We start from the raw sequence: 27,596 nt of genomic DNA, 5'->3' as shown, positions 1-27,596 counted from the left end.
ATATAGTATTTGAAAACATACTTTTGCAAATCACAGTATTTAACAAACTGTTATTTCAGTACTCTTTAATATTTCAATTCAGAATGTGTAATTACAAACAATTCACTGTTGGATTTCTTTTATATGAATTACTTGATGAATTTAAATTATATTTAGAAATATATATTTTTATTTCCCAATTACTTACTCATTATTAAAATGCTGTGATGCTATTTCAAACACCCTCCTGGTACTCCAAAGTCTCCAGCCAGTAAACAGTAAAACTTGGCTTTTTCTGTCTCTTACTCTCTTTCTTTACTTCTCTTCCTCCAATAATGTCTTCTTGTATTTTCTTGCAGAATCAGTCACTGCCGCATTCAAAAGTCCGGTGTGTTTATATCCACGTGCTAGCGTGTGACGAGGCGAGCAAAGTGAAACTGCTGCAACATCACGCGGCATCCTGGTGGCTTCCCAGCCTCTGGATGCTGCTCCAGAAATGTACATAATAGATGTAACTGTGCCATCAAACGAGTCGGGAACAAAGTTTTAAGGTCGGAAAGTTACGTAATGTGTCTTTAAGAAGCTACAATTATTCTTCAGGAGGATGGATGACTGGTGGGATGGAGCAGCTAAATGAAGCAGTTTCAACCACAGGCCTTTATGAGACATGGAAATGAGACCAACAAATGTTCTGTGAGTAACGTCAACGTTTTCTTCACATCCTGGTTGAGTTTACACAAAAATGTTGCCTCAGTAACTGTAGAAATAACTTAAGACAAAAAAGTTCTTTTTATGAGACAACCAACATTATTGTATGCTCCATTCACACTGCAGGCAAAAATGCCTCAAACTGGACTTTTTACTCACATGTGACCCAAATCAGACTTTTAATGATTAATTAATCCAGTAAATTCAAATCTGACCCAAACCACTTTCACATGTGGTATAAATCAGATACACGTCTGGGGCCTCATTTCTAAAGCTGGCGTAGGAACAAAAACCAATGTACGCCAAATATATTCAACTTCTGGGATTTCTGAAAACCCAGCGTGATGGGAAAATGTTCTTTCCTCCACGCAACTCTGACCCAGGTGTACGCACCAAATATGAGAAACAGCGACACCAACGGTCCAGAATAAAACAAGTAAATGATGTGAAATGTGAGACATTTGTACACAATCCACTATTACCTTCCACACCACATGTTAGATATTAAAGCTGTTTGCAGACATGAATAAAGACACATTCCATATTAATCCTCCTAAGAGCCACACTCGGGGAAAACCAGGATTTCCAGGAAAAAGGGAGATGATGTTAATAAGAAGCTCAACCACTAAAACATGTTCTGTCATTGTGAAACAAAACTTCATGTTATAAAACCCATCCAGATAAATAAGGAGCCAGTCTGCTGCCAGCATGTAGCATCAGTGTGGAAAGTAGCTTTGGTCCTTCAGTCCAGCAGAGCGGGACCAGACTGGAGGCTGGAGGTCTAGAAGTGATGCTACGCTAACGAAACACACAAGAGGAGGATTTCCTTTATTTATTTATTTATTCTAAAGCCATTCACCCCTGTGGGAATCGAACTTCGATCTCCTGCAGGGCAGATGGACGATCTACCGACTGAGATATCCAGCTGCTCCATCCTCCTCTCTGACACGGCATTGACAGCATCTCCACCTGCTGCCCTCCTCCGCCTTTTTGACCTGGTGATGACCATGCCGCCCCCACCAGATAAAACCAGATAAACCTCTTCTAGTTTTCCAAGGTGGTCCTTCAGGATCGCTGTCTCACTGAAAAACATTTCTGAAAAATTGTCTTCTTCCCTATTTTTCCTCTTGAGTCATCATGGAAGTAATGTGATGAATATGTATTACAGGCGTCCAGCTGACCTTTTATAGCCACCATGTGGGCGGGACAAGGCGTTCCCTCACGTGCCCCCACTTTAGAGTTGAATCTGATTTATGAACAGAAACAGGTGGAGGACGTGCGTGTGCACGCTTTTATAAATCTGGAAGCATTTTCTTGTTTCCCTGCAGACGACACCTGTAGTCTGCTTTGCTACGCTCAGGTTTAGACGTGAGGCCTCTGGTCAGTGCCAGTTGTAGGAAATCTGGCGAACCTCAACTGTGGCACCCCCGAAAACAAAATATGTGAAAAAAATGCACATACTGAGGACCAGACACTGACTCCTCACTGTTTGGTCCTTCATGGGGTTTTTACAATGAACTGACATACGTTAAAAGTAGATTTAAAACATTAAACCTAATATGGATCGTGGCTATTTTTCTGTGTGGGTGTAAAGCCATACTTTTTTTTTTAGCTTCCCTCTAATTTTCTAAGGCCCTCCTACCAGCCTCACTTTGAAAACCACTATGTCTCCCTGAGACTGGAAATGTGTGTTTACAGCACACACAGAGGGAGATGCTGTGTTCGCTAAAGAACATCATTACACTGATTAATGTTTGAGTCATGATATGTTGAAGGTCCAACCTGCCACCGACGAGAAGGACGAGCCGATTCCCTGCAGGGAGCGAGCGAAGAACAGCAGAGCATAGGTCCCTGAGAACGCAAACACTGCCACAAAAAATACAACAAGCCATCAGACTCAAAAAGATCAGGGAAACACCAACATGTGTAGAACTACTTACTGATGGTGGACACAAACATGATGACGAAACCTGCAAACATGGGAATGTGATAGCCGATCCTACAGGGAAACAGAGTTATTGTGACTTTCAGATAAAACAGAATGAATCATGGATGCTTCGGTGTTCAGCTTCTCTGTTTACCTGTTAGTGAGCGGGCCAACAAACGGGTTGATGAGCAGCTGGATGAGAGCTTTAGAGGCAAATAACAAGCCAACATGGACATTTTCCTCCTCTAAAAACACACTGTCCTGAAGGCAGGAGGACTCCTGCAGAGAAGACAGGATGGCGAAGGAAAGGAAAGGAAAGGAAATTATGTGAAAAAGGGTAAATAAGGAACCAAAAAAGGAGACAAGAAAATTAAAAATCGAGAGGAGATTTAGTAAAAACAGGAAAGAGAGAGATAGAAAAGAGGAAGCAATGAAAGGAGAAGGAGGAAATCAGTTAAAATATGTAATGGAATAAAAGAAAAAGATGTAAAGAATAACGAGAAAGAGAAGTTAAAGAAAAAGAACACATATAGGAAACAATGAGATAGAAAACATCATGAGAAGAGACAGAAAAGGAAGGAAAGAAAGCGGCTACCGTTGCATCGATGGTCTCATTGATGTACAGTTCTGAGGTTGGACCGGTCCGGCTTGTCGGTCCGGTCCGGCTTGTCGGTCTGGTCTGGTGTGTTGGACTGGTGTTTGGAGTCTCCTGCAGACTGAATGTGGTGTTATCAAACAGGGACAGCAGAGGAGGCAGGCGGGGGCTCTGCTGTGACTCTGTAGCCAGGATGGGTGCACCTCGGCTGGGTGGAGGCAGCTGGACGGTCCAGCTGGAGGCCTGCCGGCTGGAGCCAGAGGGGGAGGGTTCAGACAGCACAGTGTCCAGGCGTGATGCACTTAAGCTGGTCAAAGCCACCATTGAGGGCTGGATGGTCTGTGGCTCCGGACTGGGATGCTCGATGGCATAGAGGAATGTGGGGATGATCGGCACTGCAGACAGCAGATCAGTTGATCGAGTTATTGAGACAGTCCCATGTAAATAATTAAAATAATGCAGCTCTGACCCAAAGTAGGTTATTCATGGTTGGTTTATGGTACTTTGGGCTGTAGTCTGATGACGTACCAGGCAGAAGGAACATTTTATGGAGTCTGCACTGTTTCATATGAAGATTCAAGCCATTTTTAAAAATTCTTAAAATGTTCTTTATTACATTTATTCCTCAGATTTTTGTCTCACAGCTCTGGGAAGGGAAATTAGATGTTTAGCCCCGATGTGTCTTTTTCTTTTTGAGGGTCAGCAGACGACCCTCATTCATTGTGAGTCGTTGTGAATGGTGATATTGGATGTTGGCTTTAGGAAGCTGGTGCATATTATGAAGAAAATAATATGCTGAAATAACAGCTGTCCATAAGTGATGTGACTTTTCTCCACCTCCTGTCAGACAAGAATTTAACAGGATGCTGTTACTCATGACACACCAGGAAGAGGAAGAGTCTGTCCGTGTAGCCGTTAGCTTGCCAGTCAGTGACAGGGTAATGATACCTGCAACAGACTGACTGATACTTGAAAAATAAGGCAAAAGTCAGTTTGGTATGAAAAATATCTGTTTGACCGGGATGTAACAAAGAGAGCTGCAGTATCAGCCAAACTAGGATAAAAGAGCAGGGAAGAAGAAGAAAACGAGGTGGAAGGTGAGGAAGAGGAGTGTTGTTATTGGAGAAGAGACAAAAGAAGACAACTCTGAACTGAGGGGTGGACTGTAAAGTTCAGGTTCAGGAGGTGAGACGTGTCTGTTAGCTGACTCTAACCGTAGACGACAGTCGGCCTCCAGGTTTTTAGTTACGTCACAGCTGTTTGCTGCAGCTGAATTCACCAGATCAAAAGCTGGTGCTCGGCTGCAGGTGTTTTATATAAAACTCACCCTCTCTGAGTTCACCTATCAGCCTGTAGTTGGGGTGGATGAAGTGGTCATCTACCTCCTACAGAGATCCCTCTCTCACCTGGAGAAGGCTGGCAGCACTGTGAGTATCATGTTTTTTATTTCTCCAGTGCCTTCAACACCATACAGCCTCGCTTCTGAGAGACAAGTTGGAAATCACAGGGTAGACCTCTATCTCACAACATGGATCCTGGACTACCTCACCAACCGACCACAGTATGTGAGGACACGAGACTCTGAGTCTGCCAGGTGTGGTCTGCAGCATGGGGGCCCACAAGGAACAGTTCTGGCTCCCTTCCTCTTTACCATCTACACTGAAGACTTCACACACAATTCAGCAAACTGCACCTACTAAAGTTCTCAGATGACTCTGCAGTCATCGGCCTCATCGCAGACGGAGACAACAGAGAACTGATCCACGGTTTTGTGTGCTGGTGCCAGCAGGCAGCTGCTACACCTGTACAGAAACACAACAGAGAATTTCCTACAGCTTTTACAGGTCAACTAAGCAGACAATCATCAGGAGTTCCTAAAAAATAACCAAGACAACAACAACTAAAGTACCAGAAACACACACACCTGAACCAAAGCATCTCTTAGTGTATAAACCCACTGGACACCTCAGTGACTGTCAGCATGAAGAGGATGAGGAAGGAGGAAGGATCAGAAATGAGTGTGATCCTGCAAATGTGACCATGTCTCTACGGAGGCTAGAGGCAGACTAGGGCAGCCCAGAGACCCGGGCCATCAGCAGCATCCTGGAGCACAAACCCACGAAGACCACCCCGGACCCACCCAGAGGGTGGCAGAGGAAGGCCCCAGCCAGAGCCCCCTGCGGTCTTGGGGCACAGGCCCAGTGGGCCAAGATCGGCAGCCGCCAACCCCGCCAGGTACCAGGCATCCAGGGCGGCCAGACCAAAGGGCCCAGGGCCACAAGAGCCCAGGGATGCCCCCACCCCACGACCATCTTGATGTTCCAGCCTCCAGTAACCAGGAAACCATTGACCCCCCCTTACCTGCCTCACATCCCAATACAACCCCCCCCCACCCCCTCCCTTCTCCCCACCCTAACTCCTCCACCCACCAACCCCTTACCCCATCAATCCACCCCGTAACACCTCACTCACAGCCTCCCCTGTGCCGTACCCACAAACACTGCCTTTCACACACCTACATCGCACTGAACCCTCCCACCCTGCCCTATGGGAGGCACCCCTGGTGGACCAGAGGATAGTGAGCGCCATTTCCAGATGTTTGCACCTGCCCTGCACCTGTAACGAATTCTTTAAAACATTCCTGGATCCAGAAGGTGATCGGGATCACCCCCAAAATCAGTTCAGTGGTTCCTTATTCCATTCCTGAGACAGATGGACAGACAGATGGACGGATGGATGGATGGACAGATAGACGGACGAATGATGGACAGATGGACAGACAGATGGACGAGATGTTTTTGTGTTACATACAAGCCCAGTGGTAGAGGTTTATTCACACATATATTTAATAAAATTCATCATAGTCAATGAAAAATGTGCTCCACCAAATGGTATAGGAGGCAGTTAAAACTTCTGTTTTTCTTTCTGAAGCATCTATTAACCTCAGTCATCACTGTAAGGCTTCTCAGCATTAATCAGGGGTAGACAAAGATCATTAATCCACAATTATGTGGGTTAATGATCTTTAACTAAATTACCCTATAGGTACAGTTTTAAGAAATGACATCATGGACATTCAAAACTCAAACTTAGAGTAAATTAATGACTGTAGGAAGACTCCCCATCCAACTATGCTACAACTACTACAGCTGATGAAGGCATCACACCAGCGCGTAGGTTCAGCTGTTCCAACAAGGAGCTGAGGGTAGCATGGATTTATGGGCGTATCTTCAACCACATAGCTTTGATATTTATGTGTTGTGTGCCAAATCGGAAATTCAAGCCAGAGATGCAAGCCTGGCTGTCTAACCAATGAGAGAGCTGGTTACTTCCAGGAGCAGCTGTGATTGGTTTAGCCTCGTTTTCCCTGATCAAGGCCCTAAAGTGTCAATCAAAAGCTAAACGGAGGGTAAACCATGAAGGATTTAAAAATGCAGAGAGAAAGAAAATGGAAACAGGAATTACCTTTTCAAATGTATGAAATGGAAAGATTTTTATAACCAAATTTAGGAATTTATTTAACCTTTTAGAAATAGCATTTGAAAATATGTTTACAAATCACATATTTAATGATTAATTATTATTTCAATAAGCAATTCCTCTCTAATGTTTCAATTTAAAATGTGTAATCACAAACACTTTGCTGTTTGATTTCTTTTTCTATAAATTAATGGTTGAATTTAAATTATATTTAGAATTTAAAATTTTTATTTCCCAATTACTTACTCATCATCAAAATGCTGCGATGCTTTTTCAAACACCCTCCTTGTCCTCCAAACTTAGATACCAAGATCAACTGGGCCTTAAAGATCTCAGAGGTCCAGATTTTCCCAGGAGAGCTTGCAGGTTTACTGGTTCCTAGAGGTTCTAAAGGTGGAACGGGAGGCTGAACCTCCAGTTATCAGACCCTCTCTGTGGAACTAGCTCTCAGTCTGGCTTCAGGTATCAGACCCGCTCTCTACCTTCAGAACATCTTCAAATTTTCCTTCCAGATAAATCTTCTTGCAGGTCTGGCTTGGTGACGCCGATCCTTTAGTCCTGCTGCTAGAGGCCGAGGCTACTGGGGGATGTCCCATGATGCACCGGGCTCCTCTCTGCCGGGGGACGTCCCATGATGCACTGGGCTCCTGTCTGCCTGGGGACGTCTCATGATGCACCGGGCTCCTCTCTGCTCTCTTTACTCTCCATGTAGAAACATCTGACGTTGCTGTCGTTCATCTGTGTTTCTCTTCTTCTTTCTCAGCAGGAATCCCTGGATTAGAGTTCTGCTGCTGGTTCACCTCTTTCCTGATTAGAATGAGCCAGAGGAAAATATGTGCATGTAAGCGTAGCTAGTGTGTGTTTACTCACCAACCACAGTGAGCAGCATGTTGTCGAGCAGCAGAGCGACACACACCACCACCAGGACGAGTCTGGGAGAACCTCGGCTCTGATGGAACCACGCCATATCTGCACAGAGACACAGTCATCCATCACCTCACTGGACAATTAAGAAGTCATCCCTTCACACCTGGATCCTCTCTGAGTTCATCTGTCGGTTTTATTTTCAACCAAATATTAATAGTTGACTTAAAACAGTCATTTGGACACTGGTGGTATTTTAACAATCTCCTCTTTAACCTAGAAACATCTCCCATATTTATCTTCATCATTAAGAGACGTGGAACTTCAGCTGTATTTTTCTGAAGTCTTTCATGACATTTTAATATACTTATGCATATTCATATATGTGAAACCTCCCCATTGAAGGTGTGGAACTGTTTTAGTCCAGTGGAAACATGCTAGAAAAATTCCTCACACACACAGCGACAGACCTAACATGACTGGACCTGTGGAGGGAGGTTCATGTTGACCGACCGCAGAAGAAGGCAATAAAGTCCTTTGATGTGTTTCTACAACTGTATTCACTCCCAGGGGCGCTAAAGACAACAGTCCTGATCACAATCTTTAAATGACCAGCTGTGTCTCTCATCAGTACATTATTTTTCCATCAAAGGGGCAGACCTGTAAGTTCTGAATCAATGAATGAAGTCCTGAATCAGGTCTACAGGAAGATCCAATACATCTCCAAGTCAAGTCTCCATGTCCAAAGCTGCACCAACGCACCAATGTATTTATAGACATATAGCTATATCCAGGGCTCCAATTACACCAGGGCTTTCGGGGAAGCCTTATTTTTGGGCATACACTGTGATTTTGCAAGTCATGTGCACACACATTAGTTCATGTAGCATGGTTAAAAAAAATAAAAAATAAAAAACAGCCTCTGCTACTGCTGCATGCAGCTGGTTTAATCAGACAAAAGGGACAAAAAGCTCTTTTAACAACCACAAAAGGAAGCATATCAAGTGTTTGTTGTTTGGACGCTCACAGCAAACAAACAAGCAATGCTGCCGTCCACAGAGCTAAAGGAAACAGAACAGATCACCTGTGTCATTTGGAAGGTTTCATTTATTAAATTAAATATTCATTCATTTTCTGTACCACTCCATCCAGTTCAGGGTCACAGGGAAGGTGGAGACTATCCCAGCAATCAACAGGTGAGAGGCAGGAAAACCTGAACAGGTCGCCAGTCCATTGCAGGGCCAACACAGAGATGGCCATTCACTCTCACTCCTGGGGAGAATTTGGAGTGACCAATTAACCCAACGTGCATGTCTTCGGACAATGGGAGGAAGCCAGAATACTCGGAGAGAACCCACGCATACATGAGGAAAACATGCAAAGTCCACACAGAAAGGCCGCTGTTCCAGTCTCATCCCAGCCGAGGCTCAAACCAGCGACATTCTTGCTGTGAGCTTGCTAACCACCACACTACACCAAGACCCGACAGCCTGTATTAAGTAAATGAATCAAAACACAAAGCTGATTAATTATTACTATTCTTTTCAAGAAGCATCAGGAACCTTATGGAAAAATAAATTGTAACCTGAAAGTGGACTATTTTTAGGGCTCAACCTTAAAGTATCAGCTGAATGTCTTTGGTACGTAAATGGTAAATGGTCCGTATTTATATAGCACTTTTTCTGTACCTGGATTGATACCCAAAGCGCTTTACATCATACATCACATTCACCCATTCACACACATTCACACACTGGTGGCGGAAGCTGCCATGCAAGACGCTCAACCACGGGTTACAAGACAAACGCTCTACTTTGCTGAGCCACGCCGCCTCCTTTAGGGGAGCTACTCTGCCTTTCAGGGGAGCTGAGCTCCCCCGTAATTCCAACCTTGGCTATCTGTCCCTGCTTTGTACATGAATGTTGCCACCATATTGGCAGGTTATCATAATTCACCAAGACTGAATAAAGGAAAGATGTCTAGATCTTCTGCAGTTTGGAACGGAACAAACTCTTTTAATACGATCATGAGGAATTATTTTTCATCGTAAGAATGAACCTTTATTAATCTGTTTCTTCTTTGCTATGTTTTGTTAGACATCATTAATGTTGTTATAAAGTGTTGAATATTTGTAAGACTTTAGTCCCGCCTTAGATAATAATCTGGTTCTGGTTCTGTGCTGAAATAACTCTGGTTTTGGGTCTGCGCTGGGTATAAAGCCATCCAGTCTCGATGCCCGGCTCTCCCTGCTGGAAGTTCTTCACAGTAAGTTTCAATATTTAAAAGAAAGTTTGGAATAAAGCCAAAAGCAGGTGGAAGCTCTTGCTATGGAGAACAAGGCCCTCAGAGACTCGGTGGAAACCCTTACCGAAGGAGTAAGCCGACTATCAGTGGAAAATAAAAAAATGAAAGAATAAGTCCTAGATCTACAGGCTCGTAGCATGAGAGATAACCTAGTTATTTCAGGGATCCCAGAGCAGGTGGAGGAAGATACAGAGGCAGCTGTTAAAAAATTCATCAGAACCAACCCGAAACTTCTAGAGGAAAAGGTAAAAGCCATCTCCTTTCATCGAGTTCACCACATAGGAGGAAACAAAAACCGGAGGGCAGACCCAGGCCGATAGTAGCTAAATTTGTTCTCCACAAAGAAAAAGAAGAGGTGAAGCGCTGCGGCAGACAGCTTCATGGGACTGACCTTAGTATGAGCGATAAGTTGCCCAGAGAAATCCTGGAGCATCGCAAGATCTTGTTCCCCATCAGGAGAAAATTCCTGGACGGAGGAGCCCGCGCTGTCATCTCGGTGGACAAACTTTACATCAATGGACGGCTACATCGTGACCATAACACCACTCCCTGCTCTACTGACCTCAGATATGTATCCACACTCAGTGATATAAATGCTAATCAGACTCACTGGGCTTAAGTCACAGAGTTTAATGTTTGTTCACATCAGACAATAATACTGCCAGGTTCTAAAGTTCACAAAAATGGACTTATTTTTTATGGTTTCATTTTCTTTTTTCACCCACTTCCCCCTCTTTTTTGTCATTTTCTTCCCACTTTATTCTTCTTTTCCTCTCTCTCTGCACTCTTTTTTGTTTTTGTTTTTTTCTAGCTGCCACCTCACGAAACCATATAACACTAATGCTAAGCTGCACAGTACATTTAGTAATACCTGCATATATAACCATAAACTCACATTTATTAATTCAAGTACATTTAATAATATTCAACACAGGCACACAACATTACGCATACATATTCATACACTTACACACACACACACACACATACACATTTATATTAACAAGAAGCATCCAACACTCACTTTCTCACCACAAGCATGACCATCCTGGGCTGGGACCAGAGAGAAGAGACTAAAAGTCTTTAATAGATTAAATGATCTGCAGGCAGACATTGTGTTCTTACAGGAGATTCATATGACAAAAACATCAGTTAATGCCCTCTCTACAACCCAGTTTCCTCGTGTTTACTCAGCCTGTTGTAACTCCAGACAGAGAGGGGTGGCCATTTTGATAAATAGAAAAGTAACATTCACAGAAATCAGCGTTATCACAGATCCAGAAGAAAGTTTCATCATAGTAAAATTATCTATTCAAAATATGAAGTTATGCTTAGCTAACTTATATGGCTCAAATGTTGACGATCCCTCCTTCTTTCACTCTTTCTTCACATCACTTTCTGAACACACAGATAGCACACTGATCGCAGGAGGGGATTTTAACATGGTTCTGGGCTCAGCTGATAGGTCTAGTAACACTGTAAACCATAGAAAATGGCAATCCACAAACACTGTAAAACAATATATGGAAGATTTTGGACTTTGCGATATATGGCGGTCTTATCACCCTAATATCAGAGAGTACACCTTCTTTTCCTCAGTTCACCATTCATACTCTAGGCTAGATTATTTTCTGGTTAGCAGCTCTTTGGTGAGTGAGGCTCACGACACGTTGGCATTTTTACAGACACTTGTCACTTTCCCTCTGCACACAGATACTTTCGGACTCTCAAGCCTTGCACATTTATACTTTATATTTGACATGTTTTACATTCTCTACGTTGCAGATATGTTTATATATGGTTTACATTTTTCTTACATTTCATATACATTATATATTTTTTATATATTTTTATTTTATTTTATTATTTTTTTTGGAATCCTATATTTTTGCTATATGCATTTTATTTTATTTTACTATTTCCTTTAAAGTTTTACTTATTGTTAATAGTATATTTCTTACATCTTTCTTACATCTTGGACAGTCGTACTAAGCATTTCACTGCATTTTGTACTGTGTATAATTTGTGCGTGACGAATAAAATTTGAATTTGAATTTGAATTTGAATTTCAGAGACCCAGATTCACCCCATCACTATCAGCGACCATGCCCCAGTTTCCTTCACTTTGAGGAACACGAGAATCACACCACCGACTAAAAGCTGGAGATTTAATACAGCGTTGCTTAAAGATCCCGACTTTATCAGCTACTTCACAAAAGAATGGGCTATATACTTAGAAAACAATGACAAACCAGGAGTTTCAGCATGTGTTCTGTGGGAAGCAGGGAAAGCGGTAATGCGAGGAAAATCATCTCTTTTGCGTCACATAAAAAAAAGAACGAAAACTCAAAAATATTAGAATTAGAGCTAAGAATTAGTCTGTGAAACGGAGATGTGACTTGTGACGGTCCGCTCGGTGGTTAGATTCCTCATGGTTCTTGGTTTAGTCTTTTTAGGTGAAATGAAAACATTTAATATGCTGAACATGATTATGCTAGCTGGGTGCAGGCTCAAACGGTGGGCTCCAAACAAAAGTGTTGACTGCTGTTTATTTACCTATTTATTTTAACAGAGATGACATGATGCTCAGTCTACTGGTTGGTAAAGTTACAGGATGCTTGTTGTGTTCTTATAGCTACTTATAGCTACTAAGTTTTATTCCAAAATCTCCAGCTTGCAAAGCTGACACCAGCTGGAGGTTAACATATGATTAAACTTTATTTCTGGTTAATCCCTTTACTTTGTTTTGTTGGATCAGCACAATTAAAAAAATATTTGAACTAGACTGTTAAATGAAGTAGCTCATGATCTGACAATACAGGTTTAAATTGCCCAAGAAAATCCAGTCAGATCCTGGTTAATATATTTACCCTTACAGAGCTAGTTAAGCTGAACTATAGTTATTAACTAACAGTAACCCAAATACATCAAGTCAATCCAAAACATTTAAATTTAGTTCAGTCAACTTAATTTCTGCAGGTGCTGCAGGTAGGTGACGCTGGTGGCAGGTAAGTGACGCTAATGCTGTAGGTGACGTAGTTCCGGAGAGACGGCAGGTTCAAACTAGGCGCGCCCAAACAATTATACTTTCATTCAATTCTATTGTGTGCCAGCCTAATCAAAATATTCTTTAAAGTAGGAAAATAGTGTCTTTAAAAGGTACACTCTGGAGCACAGCGAGGAGGATTTGGCCAGCCTGACAGATTTTATAGATCGTTGTTACGACAGAATCGTCATGGGGAAACCAAACAACACTTCCACCCCCTTCACCTCATCCAAGTCCAAGAGACAGCGAAATGAGGATTCACCTGGAGCTGTTTCACCACCGGGGAACGACTCAACAGATGTTCTGATCTCTATAGATAAGAAACTCAGTAGTTTTGATGCGCGTTTGAGTCTGGTAGAAATTCTCCACAAGGAGTTCCAGGCGCTACGTGAATCACTAGAATTCAGCCAGAAGCAGGTGGAAACTCTGGCTGTAGAAAATGCTGGTCTCAGAGAGTCGGTAAAATCCCTCACCGAGGGCTTGACCCGTCTCTCGAAGGAAAATAAGAAGATGAAGGAAACGGTGATCTGCAGGCGTGGAGCATGAGAGAGAACCTGGTGTTTGCAGGGATTCCAGAGCAGACGGAGGAGGACCCCGAGACCACGGTGAAAAACTTCATCAAAACCCACCTGAAGCTCCCGGAGGAAACGGTGAAAAACATCTCCTTTCACAGAGTCCATCGGCTCGGCGGGAGGAAACCCGGGTCCAGCAGACCAAGACCTATTGTAGTGAAGTTCGTCAGCTTCAAACAGAAGGAGCAGGTGAAGAACCAGGGCCGCGAACTGAAGGGAACCAACTTTGGAGTAAACGACCAATATCCCAGAGAGATTCTGGACCGACGGAGAGTCCTGTTTCCCATCAGGAGGAAATCTATTGCTGAAGGTGCTCGCGCTGTCATCGCGGTGGATAAATTATTTATTAATGGACAGCTGTACCGCGACCCGGACATCACTCCGTGGCTCTACTGACTTGGTATGTGCTTTAATTTTCCTGTTTTCTCACTAGATCATGTCATATCCATAAAACTGCCATAAAAGATAATTTAGTTAACAGTAAATCCACTGCTCGTCTCCACTACACTGCTCTCAGCACAGATGCGTTTTTTAAATTACTTTTTTCATTTGGCACTGTCGCTCTTTTCACTCTTTACACTTCTTCTCTCCGACCCTTTAACGGTTAACGGTAACACTTGTCATTATATTATATACACATCAGCACTTTTCATGATTCACAGGAACACACACAGAACAGCACAAGCGCACATACATCCCTGTCACAACCAGCTGGCAGATACACATGCACGCGGAGAAGCAGTGGGATGCACGCACACACGTAATATACATATAGTCTCATTTCTGTGGTTAGTTCATGAACAAACTCACATTTGTCACTTGGAATGTGCATGGAGCTGGCACACGGGAAAAGAGGTTAAACATTTTTAATCGTTTGCAAGAAATGAAAGCAGATATAATATTACTCCAAGAGACTCATTTATCAAACTCAACAATAGATCTTCTCTCAACAACCCAGTTTCCACACGTGTATTCAGCTTGTTATAATTCTAGGCAGAGAGGAGGAGCAACTCTTATTAATAGAAGGTTAAATTTTGACATAGATAATACAATCATAGATCCAGAAGGCAGATTTATAATAGTTACATTATCTATTAAAAATGTTAAGTTATGTATTGCAAATATATATGGTCCAAATGTAGATGATCCCTCCTTCTTTCACTCCCTCTTCGCCTCTATGGTCACTCAGATAACACACTAATTATAGGAGGTGATTTTAACATTATACTGGACAAATATAGAACCACAGGAGCTCATCGAGTCTGGAAATCCTCAGAAACTGTTAAACATGAAGGATTTTGGTCTGTGTGATGCTTGGCGCTCTCACCATCCCACACTAAGAGAATACACCTTCTTCTCTTCAGTCCACCATTCCTATTCTAGATTAGATTATTTCTTAACTAGCAGCTCGCTGATGAATGACATCTCAGAAATCAAAATCCATCCTATTAGCATTAGTGATCACGCACCAGTATCATTCACTCTGAGAAGTAAGAGCAATAAACCAGCAACTAGAAACTGGAGATTTAATACGTCATTACTTAAAGATCCTGAGTTTATCAGCTACTTCAAAAGAGAATGGTCCTTATATCTAGAAAATAACGACTTGCCAGAAACTTCAGCACGTGTTCTTTGGGAAGCAGGAAAAGCAGTAATGAGAGGGAAAATAATTTCCTTCTCTTCCCATCAGAAAAAGAAGGAAACTTTGAGAATCTCAGAGTTAGAACTCAGAATTAAATCCTTAGAGGACGCCTACCATGTCCCTCCAGAAGAACACACACTAAATGCTATAAGGAAAGCTAAACTTGAACTTAATGAAATAATAGATAAAAAGACGCAGTTTTTGGTGCAAAGACTTCGCTTGGAGAATTTTGAGCATGGCAACAAATCTGGAAGGTTCCTGGCTAATCAGTTAAAAACAAATAAGGAGAAAACAACCATCTCCTCTGTCAGAGATCCAGAAGGAAACATCAGCCACGACCCTGACAAGATAAATAACACTTTCAAAGAATTCTATAAAACATTATATACATCACAACTCACTACAACAGATGACAACATTGATAAATTTCTTAGTAACATTAATCTTCCACAATTAAAACATGAAGATAAAATGGTCTTGGATTCCCCCCTTTCAGTCGGTGAACTCCAAGAAGCTCTCCAGCATATGCCCAACAATAAAGCTCCAGGTCCAGATGGTCCAGGTCCAGATTGTCCAGGTCCAGATGGTCCAGGTCCTGATGGACAAGATCCAGATGGTCCACGTCCAGGTGGTCCAGGTCCAGATGGTCCAGGTCCTGATGGTCCAGGTCCTGATGGACAAGGTCCAGACAGTCCAGGTCCAGATGGTCCAGGTCCAGGTGGTCCAGGTCCAGATGGTCTAGGCCCACATGGTCTAGGTCCAGATGGTTACCCAGCAGAATTCTACAAAGAATTCTGGACAATGCTGGCACCCACTTTCTACAATATATTAGAAATAAGGGAAAAACAAAAAATACCTTCAAATTTGAACCTAGCCAATATTACTCTGCTATTAAAACCAGGTAAAGACCCAACACTTCCATCCAGTTACCGTCCACTTTTATTAATGAATGTAGATCTCAAAATAATTAGCAAAGCTTTGGCCAGAAGAATAGAAAAAATAACCCATCTAATAATACATCCTGACCAAACAGGCTTTATTAAAGGTAGACATTCCTCTACTAACATGCGTAGATTAATTAACATCATAGATTATTCTACTCTACATAATCTGGAATCCACAGTCATTTCTTTAGACGCAGAAAAAGTGTTTGACCGAGTAAACTGGAAATTTTTATTTGCAACGTTAAACAAATTTGGGTTTGGGTCATCTTTCATAAACTGGACAAAAATATTATATAACAACCCAAATGCATGTGTGAAGACCAATGATCAAACCTCTCCAAGCGTCTGTTTGCAGAGAGGAACCAGACAGGACTGCCCGCTTTCTCCATCACTCTTTGCTATTTTTATTGAACCCCTAGCTGCTGCCATAAGACAAAATAAAGAGATTAAAGGAATCCATGCTAAAAATATAGAACACAAGATAAGTCTTTATGCTGATGACGTATTACTTTTTCTCCAGAACTCACCGACGTCTCTCCCCCAGACAATCACACTTATTAACACATTCTCATCAATATCTGACTACTCTATTAACTGGTCTAAGACTATTATTATGCCCATCAACTGTGACCTACAAAACACACCCAATACTACAATACAGTCTGGAAACATTAGATATCTAGGCATAAACATTTCCCCCAGGTTATCAGAACTAACAAAGCTAAATTATGTCCAGCTACTTAAAGCAATAGAGGATGATCTCTCACGGTGGAGGCGCTTACCCATATCACTCATGGGGAGGGTTGCCACAGTTAAAATGATGGTTCTATCTAGAGTAAACTACCTGTTTTCAATGATACCCACTAAACCATCCTCCAGCTGGTTTAAGTCACTGGACTCACATATATCTAAATTTTTATGGAAAAATAAGCCATCACGTATCAGTCTAAAAACTTTACAACAGACTAAAGATAGAGGCAGATTGGAGCTACCCGACTTTAATCATGTTTTCTTAGCTAACAAGTTGCAGTATATCTCCAAATGGCTTAAACCTAGCAGTCTGGATGAATCATGGTTAGATGTAGAGCAAGCATTGTGTGAGGATGTGTTTATCTCTGACCTGCCATTCATCAGCTCAACCATCAAAACACATAAGTGTTTTAAAAGCATCAATATCAGTTCCTCCTTAGTGGCTTGGTGGGATTTTCTAAAAATAACCAAATCCTCCCTTTTTCCATGTAAGTTTACACCCCTCTGGAACAACCCTGACATCCTGCAAAACAAAAAGCTTACCAGTTTCACTCAATGGAAAAATAAAGGAATAAAACAGTTAGAACATATAATAGAAAATGGAAACTTCTTGTCGTTTAATATTCTCACTTCACAATATGGAATCAGTAGCAAAACATTTTTAGAATATCACCAGCTTAAATCTATTATATGTAAAAAATATACCATTAATCAATTAAACTTACAGCTACCTATTAGGGTGGCAGAATTCATGAATCTCAATGCCCCAAAGCTATTATCAAAAACATATAGACTATTATCCAAACTAGAAGACTCAATCTGTCTTCCAACTTCAAAATGGGAGGGTGACCTATCCAGTAACTTTAATAAAGATAAATGGTCACAAATATGTTTAAACACCTTTAAAATGACTAAGAATTCAAATATGAAACTAATACAATTCAAAATTCTGCATAGAACTCATTATACAGGACAAAGGATGTTCGGGATGGGTCTGTCACAATCAAACATCTGCACACACTGCAATGAAAACACACCTGACAACTGTCTCCATGCCTTGTGGTCCTGCACACCTATCCGCAGGTTCTGGCTTCAGGTATGTGTGGACATGTCAACATGGTTTGACACCCACTGCACGGGTCTGTTGCTGTCCCCATCCTCTCATTCCCCGTTAGGGGTGTGGGAGGGTGGGTACTTTCTGGGGTTGGTGACGACTCACTGGCTGTGGTCCCTGAATGGCCCGGTCATGGGGGGCGGCCTCTCCTGGCCTGTCTTGCCCTGGGGGGCCTCCTGGGGAGCAGGGGTGCCTAATGCCACTAGAGGCTCATCATCCAGAGGGAAGTTTGCTTCCCTCTGGACGTACATCCCCGGACCCCTCTTACTTCCCGCTCTCTCTGTCTCACACACACACACACACGTAGGGAGTTGGGAGGCGTGGAGCCATGAGGGGTGGAACGGAGGAGACCATTCAGTGGTCTCCTTGGATGCACCCCATGGCGACTCGCCTCTCAGTTTTAATTGCACCAAGACACCAAAACACAAGAAACACAACACACAAACAACACCTGGGGGGCATGGCATGCGGTGGATGTCGGGCGGGGCCACTTAGGTGGCCCGGCTCCCGGCTCATTGCGGTCACTGCCCCTCAATTTTAATTGCACACAACACACACTACATGAACAGTCAGGAGCTGGGAGGGAGAGGGTATTGGGGACCTCTCACACCCCTGTTCCCCTGTGTGTGGCTGGGGACGGGCGGGGTGGAGGGTTGCCCCGGGGCCGGGCTGCGGGCTGCGCTGGTGGGCTTCTGGCTCTGTGGGTGTTGGTGGGCTGTGTGTGGCGTGACTGTGTGGTGATGAGTGCTTGTGTGGGTGTGAGTGTGGGGTTATATGGGGTGCAGATTGGAGATTTGTATTTTTCCTGTGAGTTAGTATCTGGTCGCTGTAATGTCTTTTTTGATTTGGTTATTATTGAAAAACTCTTAATGACTAGCAGCCCTGGTTTTTTTCTGTGTGTGTGTGTTTCTGCTTTTGTAAAAGTTGTAGGAAATTTTCTGGTGTGTTCATGTACAGGTGTAACAGTTTGTTGTCTGGTGATGGTGTGGATTGAAGGGTCGTTTCCTTCTGTCTGTGATCTTTTTGTCTCCTTTCTTCTTTCCCTTTTGCTCTTTTTGCTATTTTCCATCTTTTTCTGTCCCCTCCGGTCAAGTCCAGCAAGATTACATAGATTCCGTGATTCAAAGTAAATAAATAAATAAATTAATCACATTATCAAGAGGAGCCTTACCCATAGGCCTCCCCTTGGCAGAGCAAATTTGTTCAGCACAATACAGCAACCAGATTATCATTTTGCTGCTATGATGCTGGACAGGACAAGTAAAAAAAAAAACAAAAAAAAAAAACCAACTTAATTTCTGTCTCACTGAATTAAACCATTTAATTTAGATGAAAATTATTTTCATACTTTTAATATATTCATCTAACAAGTTTTTTGTGAGGTAATACCTTTTTTTTTATTTTTATTTGTTTTTTTACCTGAAACTTTGCCATATTATCGAGAGCTAGCAGCAGAGCAGCTAGTTTTCTAAACGAACACATTCTTCCGCAGTAACATCCATGTCTACATCTGTATGAATCCATCTCCATTATATTTCTGTGCTGGAAAAGCACAATGATATCAGCAGCAGATGTTCAGAGACTGAGAGCTCCTTCCTATCTAAGCTGATCTTTAATAAAACCAAAGAAGAGGCTGTTATCATCAGAGAATACATGCATTAGTGTGAGTTTCCAGCTGAAGCTGTCCTCTCCTACATGCTGGTTTGGTGCATTCTGAACATCCAGGCTGCAGATAATTCACATTTCTCACCAACAAACCCAACAGCCAAACCAAAAATCATCTTCTAACAGTATCAGGGGAACTAAATTCTGATTGGAGCTGCACGAATAAAAGATTGCAGTGAAAAAGTTTTTAATCTATTAAGTCAACACTAACAAATCAAGTATCTCTTTATCTTGAGATAATAGCTTCAAGGTGCAGCGTGTGACAAAATCAATGATCAATGACAAAAACAAAATAAATTAAATACAATTTCTCTTGTTATCTTTACTGAAACAGATTGTGTTTTAATTCCCTTAGAATGAAGCATTTCTATCTACTCACTGTGAATCCAAATACATGACAGCTGCAACCATTTTAACTACGGTGTCTCTGAATGGACAAACAACAGTTTGTTTTTTTGTTTGTTTGTTTTTGTTTTGTTTTATTTTTTGTTTGTTTGTTTTTTTGCATAAGAGCAAGATCTCCATTTAGGATAAGTAACGCTTTAAAAGCAGAAAAATTTAGGCTACTGACAGCCAACATTTAGAACTGTGCTTGGGATTTGAAGTTATTTCTATGCACATCTTCACCACTAGATGTGAGTAATTATTACACACTGGACCTCTAATTATCTTTAAAAACTATAATAAAACAAGGAGCTCTCTCATTGTTAGCATTCAGGAAAGTCCTTGCCAGGTAGTAAACAAATAACCACATCCTTGTCTTAACATACTGCTATTGATTCTGAGCAGCTGCAACAATTACCAATTAAATTCAATACTAAGCTAATTTCTTAGGTCACCTTGTTCACCCCATAATCTCAAGAAAACAAAGCTTGTTATTTTCTGCTAACCAGCTACAGAAGGTGGTTAAATTTAACTTATCTTCTAAAAGTTTCTCAGGGCTGCAGAAAGAAAGTGGCGCAAATCAAAAGAACACACTGACTTGTCTGAGTACCAGAAAAAACCTGAAACTTTCACATCCAGACTAAAGGCGGCCAAGAAAACCTTTTATCAGAACAAGATCCGCAATGCTCCCAACACACGACACGTTCATGGTGTTTAACTCTCTTCTATCTCCACCACCTGCTCAGCCTCCCACTGTGCTGACTGCAGAAATGTTTGCTTCCTACTTCACTGAAAAGGTTGCTACCATCAGTAACCAGTTCACTGAGCCTGACCAACTCAGCCTTACCAAACCAGCTACTGGTGCCTCACTCTGCTCCTTCTGCTCTCTAAATGAGGACCAAGTCTCTAAACTTCTTGTCAACTCAAAACCCACAACCTGTCCTCTTGATCCTGTTCCCTCTGACATCCTGCAGAGCATTTTACCTACAATCAAACCTGCAGTAACCCATATTATCACCTCCTCTCTTAAATCCGGTGTCTTTCCCTCTGCCTTCAAGCAAGCTCGGGTTACCCTCTGCTGAAGAAACCCACACTCAACCCAGCCCAGGTTGGAAACTACCGGCCGGTCTCACTGCTTCCATTCATGTCTAAACTACTAGAGCGTGCCGTCTTCAGTCAGGTCTCACAGTTCCTCCAAGACAACAACCTGTTAGATTCATATCAGTCTGGCTATAGGCAAGGCCGCTCTCCTGAAACTGTTCTCCGGTCAGTTACTGATTCCCTACGGGTTGCCAGATCCGCTGGTCAATCCTCAGTCCTTATACTGCTGGACCTGTCTGCTGCCTTTGACACAGTCAACCATCATATACTGTTCTCCCCACTCTCGGAGCTTGGCATCTCAGGATCTGTCCCCTCGTGGTTTATGTCCTACCTCACAGGAAGATCATTCAAAGTATCTTGGTGAGGGGGCGTGTCCAGATCACATGGGCTGACAACAGGGGTGCCTCAGGGCTCTGTGCTTGGCCCTCTTCTCTTTTCACTATACACCTCCTCACTCGGTGCATCATTAGCTCTCATGGTTTCTCCTACCACTGCTATGCAGATGACACTCAGCTTTTCCTTTCTTTCCCACCTGAAGACACAACGTCTCAATGTGAATATCAGCATGTTGCTGAAATCTCCGCATGGATGAAGGATCGCCACCTTCAGCTAAATCTGTCCAAGACTGAGCTTATTGTCTTTCCAGCCAATCCTTCCTTACCGCCACAGATAAGCGTGCAGCTTGACTCAATCACACGATTGCCTACGTCTTCTACCAGGAATCTTGGTGTCATGGTAGACAACCAGCTGACCTTTAAGGACCACGTTGCCTCGGCTGCTCGGTCTTGCCGATTTGCTCTCTACAACATCAGGAGGATCAGACCCTACCTGACTGAACACACGGCCCAGCTCCTGGTCCAGGCTCTGGTCATTTTGCGCATTGACTATTGCAACTCCTTACTGGCTGGCCTGCCTGCATGCTCAGTTAAACCTCTGCAGATGATCCAAAACGCAGCAGCACGTCTGGTCTTCAACCAGCCCAAAAGAGCTCATGTCACTCCGCTGCTAATCGCTCTCCACTGGCTTCCAGTTGCAGCACATCAAATTCAAAGCTCTGCTTCTGGCTTACAAAACAATAACCCAAACGGCTCCGGTCTACCTCCACTCCTTAATCCAGAGCTACACTCCCTCTCCACAGTTACGCTCTGCCAGTGAAAGACGCCTAGTGCTCCCACCACAAGGTGGCACCACATCAGTAGCTAGACTCTTCTCCTCTGTTGTTCCCCAGTGGTGGAACGATCTACCAAACTCCGTCCGATCCGTTGAGTCCTTATCCACTTTTAAAAGCAAACTAAAGACTCAGTTGTTTAAGGAGCATTTCCACACTTAGCTTAACTCTTCTACTCAGAATGAGTTAGAAAGATTTGTCCAGCTCTTTGGCTCAACCAAGTACTGAAGAAGTTGTGTGGACGATGATGTTTGATGAAATCGTGATCTTGTATTTAAACAAAATGACTTAAAAAAAAAAAAAAAATTAAATTATATGCACTGCCTCTAGCACTACATGACAGCACCTGGGTCCAAATCAAAGCGGTCTGACTATCACTTAATTATGACGTCCCATCTTCTTTGAATTCATGCTTGTGTTGTTCTTCCTCTCAAATGTAAGTCGCTTTGGATAAAAGCATCTGCTAAATGACTGTAGAATAGAATAGAATAGAATAGAATAGAATAGAATAGAATAGAAAGTGACCGTGATTTTAAGATAATGTCAAACATAAATAATAACCACTCTCAGCTTCCGTAACTCACTACTCAGAATTTCACAGAACCTTTTGCAGCACACGACCCAAGTGCAAGACAAATACCTTTCAAGACAAAGCTAGCACTATGAAGCTAGAATAGGGACATATGTGTCATAACTTGTATCTCCAAGCACAGGTACAAATCAAATCTATAAATACAGACTAAATCTGCCAGTTTGATAATACAACTCAGTTTTAAATGCACAAAACATTTGTCCCACATCTCATACACTTACTCAAGAACCAGTTTTCTTTTACCAACCATGGAGAAAGGAGGGCAGAGCTCTTCTGTATCCACAACCAAACCTCACACCTGACCACCTGACCAAGGCCAAAGCAACGGTAAGTCAGTTAATGGATGAACATGTTGAAGGACCCGAAGGCTAATAGTAGAGACGTATTTATCCATCTGAGTTTTCATCAACCGACTTACCTTTGGGGAGCTGTGACAGCTATGACAAGCATATGTGGGCCTTAACAAAATAGCAATGAGCACATATGAAATCGTCTGACACGCCATCATTCCCCCAAAACACCGCAGATACACTGAGAACATAACATTAGGTGCGTTTCCATTACCCCTAGAATTGTGCAAAAGCTAAATATCACAATAAAAATCCATTTAAAAAAAAAACTCAAATATCGCAAAAAAGTTTTTATGCGCTCATGAGCTGGTTTTTCAGACGTGTTGATATAGAATTATATCGCAAAAATGTAATGGAAACACTTTTCTCGCATTTATGCTTCACCGGACATGACGTAGCAGGTCACGTGATCAGTTCGTTTCAAATAGAGATGGCACAATGTGAGTAGACGTTGGAGGAGACGGAAATCTTTTTACAAATAATTAAAGAAAGAATTATAATCGTCATCCCTGATAGCAAACAACGGCGAAATGCAAGAATTTTACTAAAATTTAGAAATCTCTTTCCTCCTCAAAGTGGGGTCTCGTGGGCCGAGATTTTACGAGAATAACGGCTAATGCGCTAAACAACATTCAAACACCTGCAAATCACAGTTGCATTTTAACGAAATGTTAGAAATGTTGCTTTTATTTAGCGAAATACTGCAATGGAAACACAGCTGTTGTTGACACGTTTCAGATACTACATATTATATATTTATATAATATTTCTTCTGCTCCTGTAAAAGAGCATTAAAAAAATAATCTGAAACGTTATAATTTTCTAAAACATACTGATGCTAAAATTGTGTTTACATAAAAATGTATTATAAGTTATGTTTTTGGTTATTTGACAGTTTTAGGGTGCATTCCTACCAGGATAGTCCGCTAGACTCGATACTTACTCACGCTGCACGACTCAAACGAATCGGCCCTTTTAAATAACGTTTTATGCCTTCCGCCAAAGCATCAAGAATTACTACAGGAAAAGATGAGAAGCACAACGAAGAAGAAAACTGGCTCATCTATTGTTAATGGATGTTTCCATCAGAGTAAAATATGGAGCTGCATCACATCCTAGTGGTGTTGGGTTGCTTATTTGGCTTGTCCTGCTTACTTTTTAAAGTCCTCCTTATTCTCTCTCAGCTGTCACAATATGGCAATAACCCTTGGCTGTGGATCAGGAAAAGTGAATGCAACAGTTCTTTTTTTTCAGGAGCTACTAACGTTCTTTCATAACAATTAAATAACTACAAAACTATCAACGCATTTAATTGCAGCTTGCATTTCAAACAACAGTTTGTCAGTTTACGATTTCCAGTATACCAATTAAACTGAGACTCACCTTAGAGGTGGGCTAAATCAGTGTTGCTAGTTTAGCCAGGTTGGCGCTATAGTCAGAGAGTTTCAGACTCATCTTGTTACCCTATTTCAAATAAGCAACTAGTGACAAATCTAGCGACTGTTTCTGGTGACAATGGAGACTTTAGGAAACCCCCACATTGGTTGCATCTCGGATATAAACAAGCAACACAATGAGCAGTATTTTAGTTGGTAGTACGTTTTAAAACCGTTTACTCAGTCGCCAGTATGGAGAAAAAGAAGAATGATGAAAGGATACCGTACAGGGACAAGCTTATCAAGGAGGCCCAGGATAGGTATTTTGCCAAATTGTCAAAAATCAATAACATCGATCCTTACAAATCTCTGGAAGCTCACAAACATTTCAGGAATGTCTGGGTGGATCTGTTCACACTTCCACCGCAGGACTGCAAACACAGTCTCACTGCAAAGGTAAGCTCACCTGCTGTTAGTGAAGTTATGGCTGGTGGTTAGGGTTACTTTACTTGTTTTGTCTGATTTTCTTTATTATTATGGTTCCTGTTAGGATCTTCAACCTGCTGCTTTTACAAGTGGCAAACCGAAAAAAATCTAACGTTGTGGCCTACTTTTCTGTTTTTTGTTGTGTGACTGAGTATAGCAGTTTTCACACAACACGAGACATTTTATGAAAGATTATAACGCAGCAAAGACAATGCACAGTTGTTCACAACGAGGATGCAACCAACATGGCAGTCGACCCACTGCGGCTATCCCGAGTGTTACGTCACCTGACAAAGACCGATGAGTGGTTTCCGCTCCTCCCCGATCCACAGGCCCCTCCCCCATCCTTAGGCCCCTCCTCTGTCTATTCATGCATTTCAGTAGCGTGACGTCATTGCACGTTCCACTTTACTTCCGCCATTTTGAGTACCAAACACCGGAAGGCAGAGATGGATATTTCTCATTTTAATCCCAGAGAATTAAAAAGATACAACGAAAAAATAGCTGTTATTGGATGCGATCCTTACGGAGTCCCTTCAGAAATTTTCCAGCCGCTAATGTCAACTGACAAGCTCTTTTCTTTTCACGACATTTACATCTACCTCATACATAACCCATCATCCTACACAGGAGAAAGTCTGAAAGCTTTTAAAAGCACAGATGCTTATCGATATTTCACGGCAGGCTGGGTCATTGACCCGAAAATATGGCATCTCAAAGGCAAGAAGATCTTTTTGCTTAAAGGAAAGGTAAGCCGTGTTCTGGTGATCGACTTTATATAAACAAACTAATGTTATGTAGCTGTTAGCTCTGCACAGAAGGAGGCTACGACGATAAAAATAATCTACCGAATGATAGATGACTGATGAGCAGTGTAAGAGTGATGTTAAGGTCCTAAATAAACTATTTTGGAATTACAAGCGGTGGGTGAACGAGCATCTAACTCCTTACTGTTGTAACAAGTGAATGTTTACTGAAGTAGCCTAGTACCTTAAGTTACTTCATGTAATGCTGTACTCGCCACTAGTTAGTTAAAATAATACACTCTTCCTTGATAAGTATTTTTTCATTTATACTTCACTAATAAATTTTATTCTTTCACTTTAGGTGAATCACTCTCAGGCCATAAATGCCACACCTACGCAACCCTGGGTTGTTGATAAAGAGGATGGGACAGTACTAACGGCTCACTGCACCTGTAAAGCTGGACTAGGAGAAGCATGCTCGCATGCAGCTGCACTGATGTATGCGCTACTGGCTGCAGTCAGTCTCAAAGATGGTTCAAAGATGTTCTCAAATGCAAGTTTACAGGCTAATTTATCATCAGTACTAGTAGAGAGTGAAAAGGTCTTTGACAATCTTCAGCTAACAGAGCAGGAGGTATGTACAGACCAACTGGCAGTCTCATTCTTTCCCAACTTTCTAATGCACTTTCCAATTTTCTCATATTGGTATACTAACTAAGATTACCTATGTAGCTTGAGTATTGATCTTTTTTTAACACTTTTGGTAAAAGCATCTGATAAATATTAATTTGCTAAATACTGGTATTAAGTATACCTTTTGTACTTTGCTTAACGTCAATATCAACATATGCATCAACATTAAAAACTGCATTTTACTGAAATAACCTTCAATGTTTAAAACACTTTGCAGTCCCTTTCAATAGAAGAGGAAGCTAGAGAGCAGTCAGCCAGCAGGGTGTGGTTTGAGCAGAGAGCAGTCAGCCAGCAGGGTGTGGTTTGAGCAGAGAGCAGTCAGTCAGCAAGGTGTGGTTTGAGCAGAGAGCAGTCAGCCAGCAGGGTGTGGTTTGAGCAGAGAGCAGTCAGCCAGCAGGGTGTGGTTTGAGCAGAGAGCAGTCAGCCAGCAAGGTGTGGTTTGAGCAGAGAGCAGTCAGCCAGCAAGGTGTGGTTTGAGCAGAGAGCAGTCAGCCAGCAAGGTGTGGTTTGAGCAGAGAGCAGTCAGCCAGCAAGGTGTGGTTTGAGCAGAGAGCAGGCAGTCAGCAAGGTGTGGTTTGAGCAGAGAGCAGTCAGCCAGCAAGGTGTGGTTTGAGCAGAGAGCAGGCAGTCAGCAAGGTGTGGTTTGAGCAGAAAGCAGTCAGCCAGCAAGGTGTGGTTTGAGCAGAGAGCAGGCAGTCAGCAAGGTGTGGTTTGAGCAGAAAGCAGTCAGCCAGCAAGGTGTGGTTTGAGCAGAGAGCAGGCAGTCAGCAAGGTGTGGTTTGAGCAGAAAGCAGTCAGCCAGCAAGGTGTGGTTTGAGCAGAAAGCAGTCAGCCAGCAAGGTGTGGTTTGAGCAGAGAGCAGGCAGCCAGCAAGGTGTGGTTTGAGCAGAGAGCAGGCAGCCAGCAAGGTGTGGTTTGAGCAGAGAGCAGGCAGCCAGCAAGGTGTGGTTTGAGCAGAGAGCAGGCAGTAACAGCATCAGTCTTCATGAGGCAGGACGGGCGGACGGGGCTTTAATCCTTGATTAAAAGGGTTGTTACCTCGATCCTGTCAGGTTTCTACTGAGGCAGTGAGGTAAAGACGGGTTCATATAGAAAGACTACGTAACTAAA

General features: G+C 42.4%; 1 protein-coding gene across 1 annotated transcript in view; it reads right to left on the bottom strand.

The window, feature by feature from the left end:
- Positions 1 to 7,656, bottom strand: part of LOC121649375 (chromaffin granule amine transporter) — a 44,336-nt gene extending 36,680 nt beyond the window's left edge. Inside the window, exons 1-5 of the mRNA XM_042000179.1 lie at positions 7,560 to 7,656; positions 3,210 to 3,604; positions 2,769 to 2,893; positions 2,628 to 2,686; positions 2,470 to 2,553 (exon numbers count right to left, since the gene is read on the bottom strand). Of these exons, the coding sequence (XP_041856113.1) occupies positions 2,470 to 2,553; positions 2,628 to 2,686; positions 2,769 to 2,893; positions 3,210 to 3,604; positions 7,560 to 7,656 (760 nt within the window). The remainder of the gene's footprint in view (positions 1 to 2,469; positions 2,554 to 2,627; positions 2,687 to 2,768; positions 2,894 to 3,209; positions 3,605 to 7,559) is intronic.
- Between the last annotated feature and the right edge of the window lie 19,940 nt (positions 7,657 to 27,596).

The sequence above is a fragment of the Melanotaenia boesemani genome, chromosome 11 (assembly GCF_017639745.1).
Source record: "Melanotaenia boesemani isolate fMelBoe1 chromosome 11, fMelBoe1.pri, whole genome shotgun sequence".
NCBI lineage: Eukaryota > Metazoa > Chordata > Actinopteri > Atheriniformes > Melanotaeniidae > Melanotaenia > Melanotaenia boesemani.
This window is presented reverse-complemented; position numbering and strand designations above follow the sequence as displayed.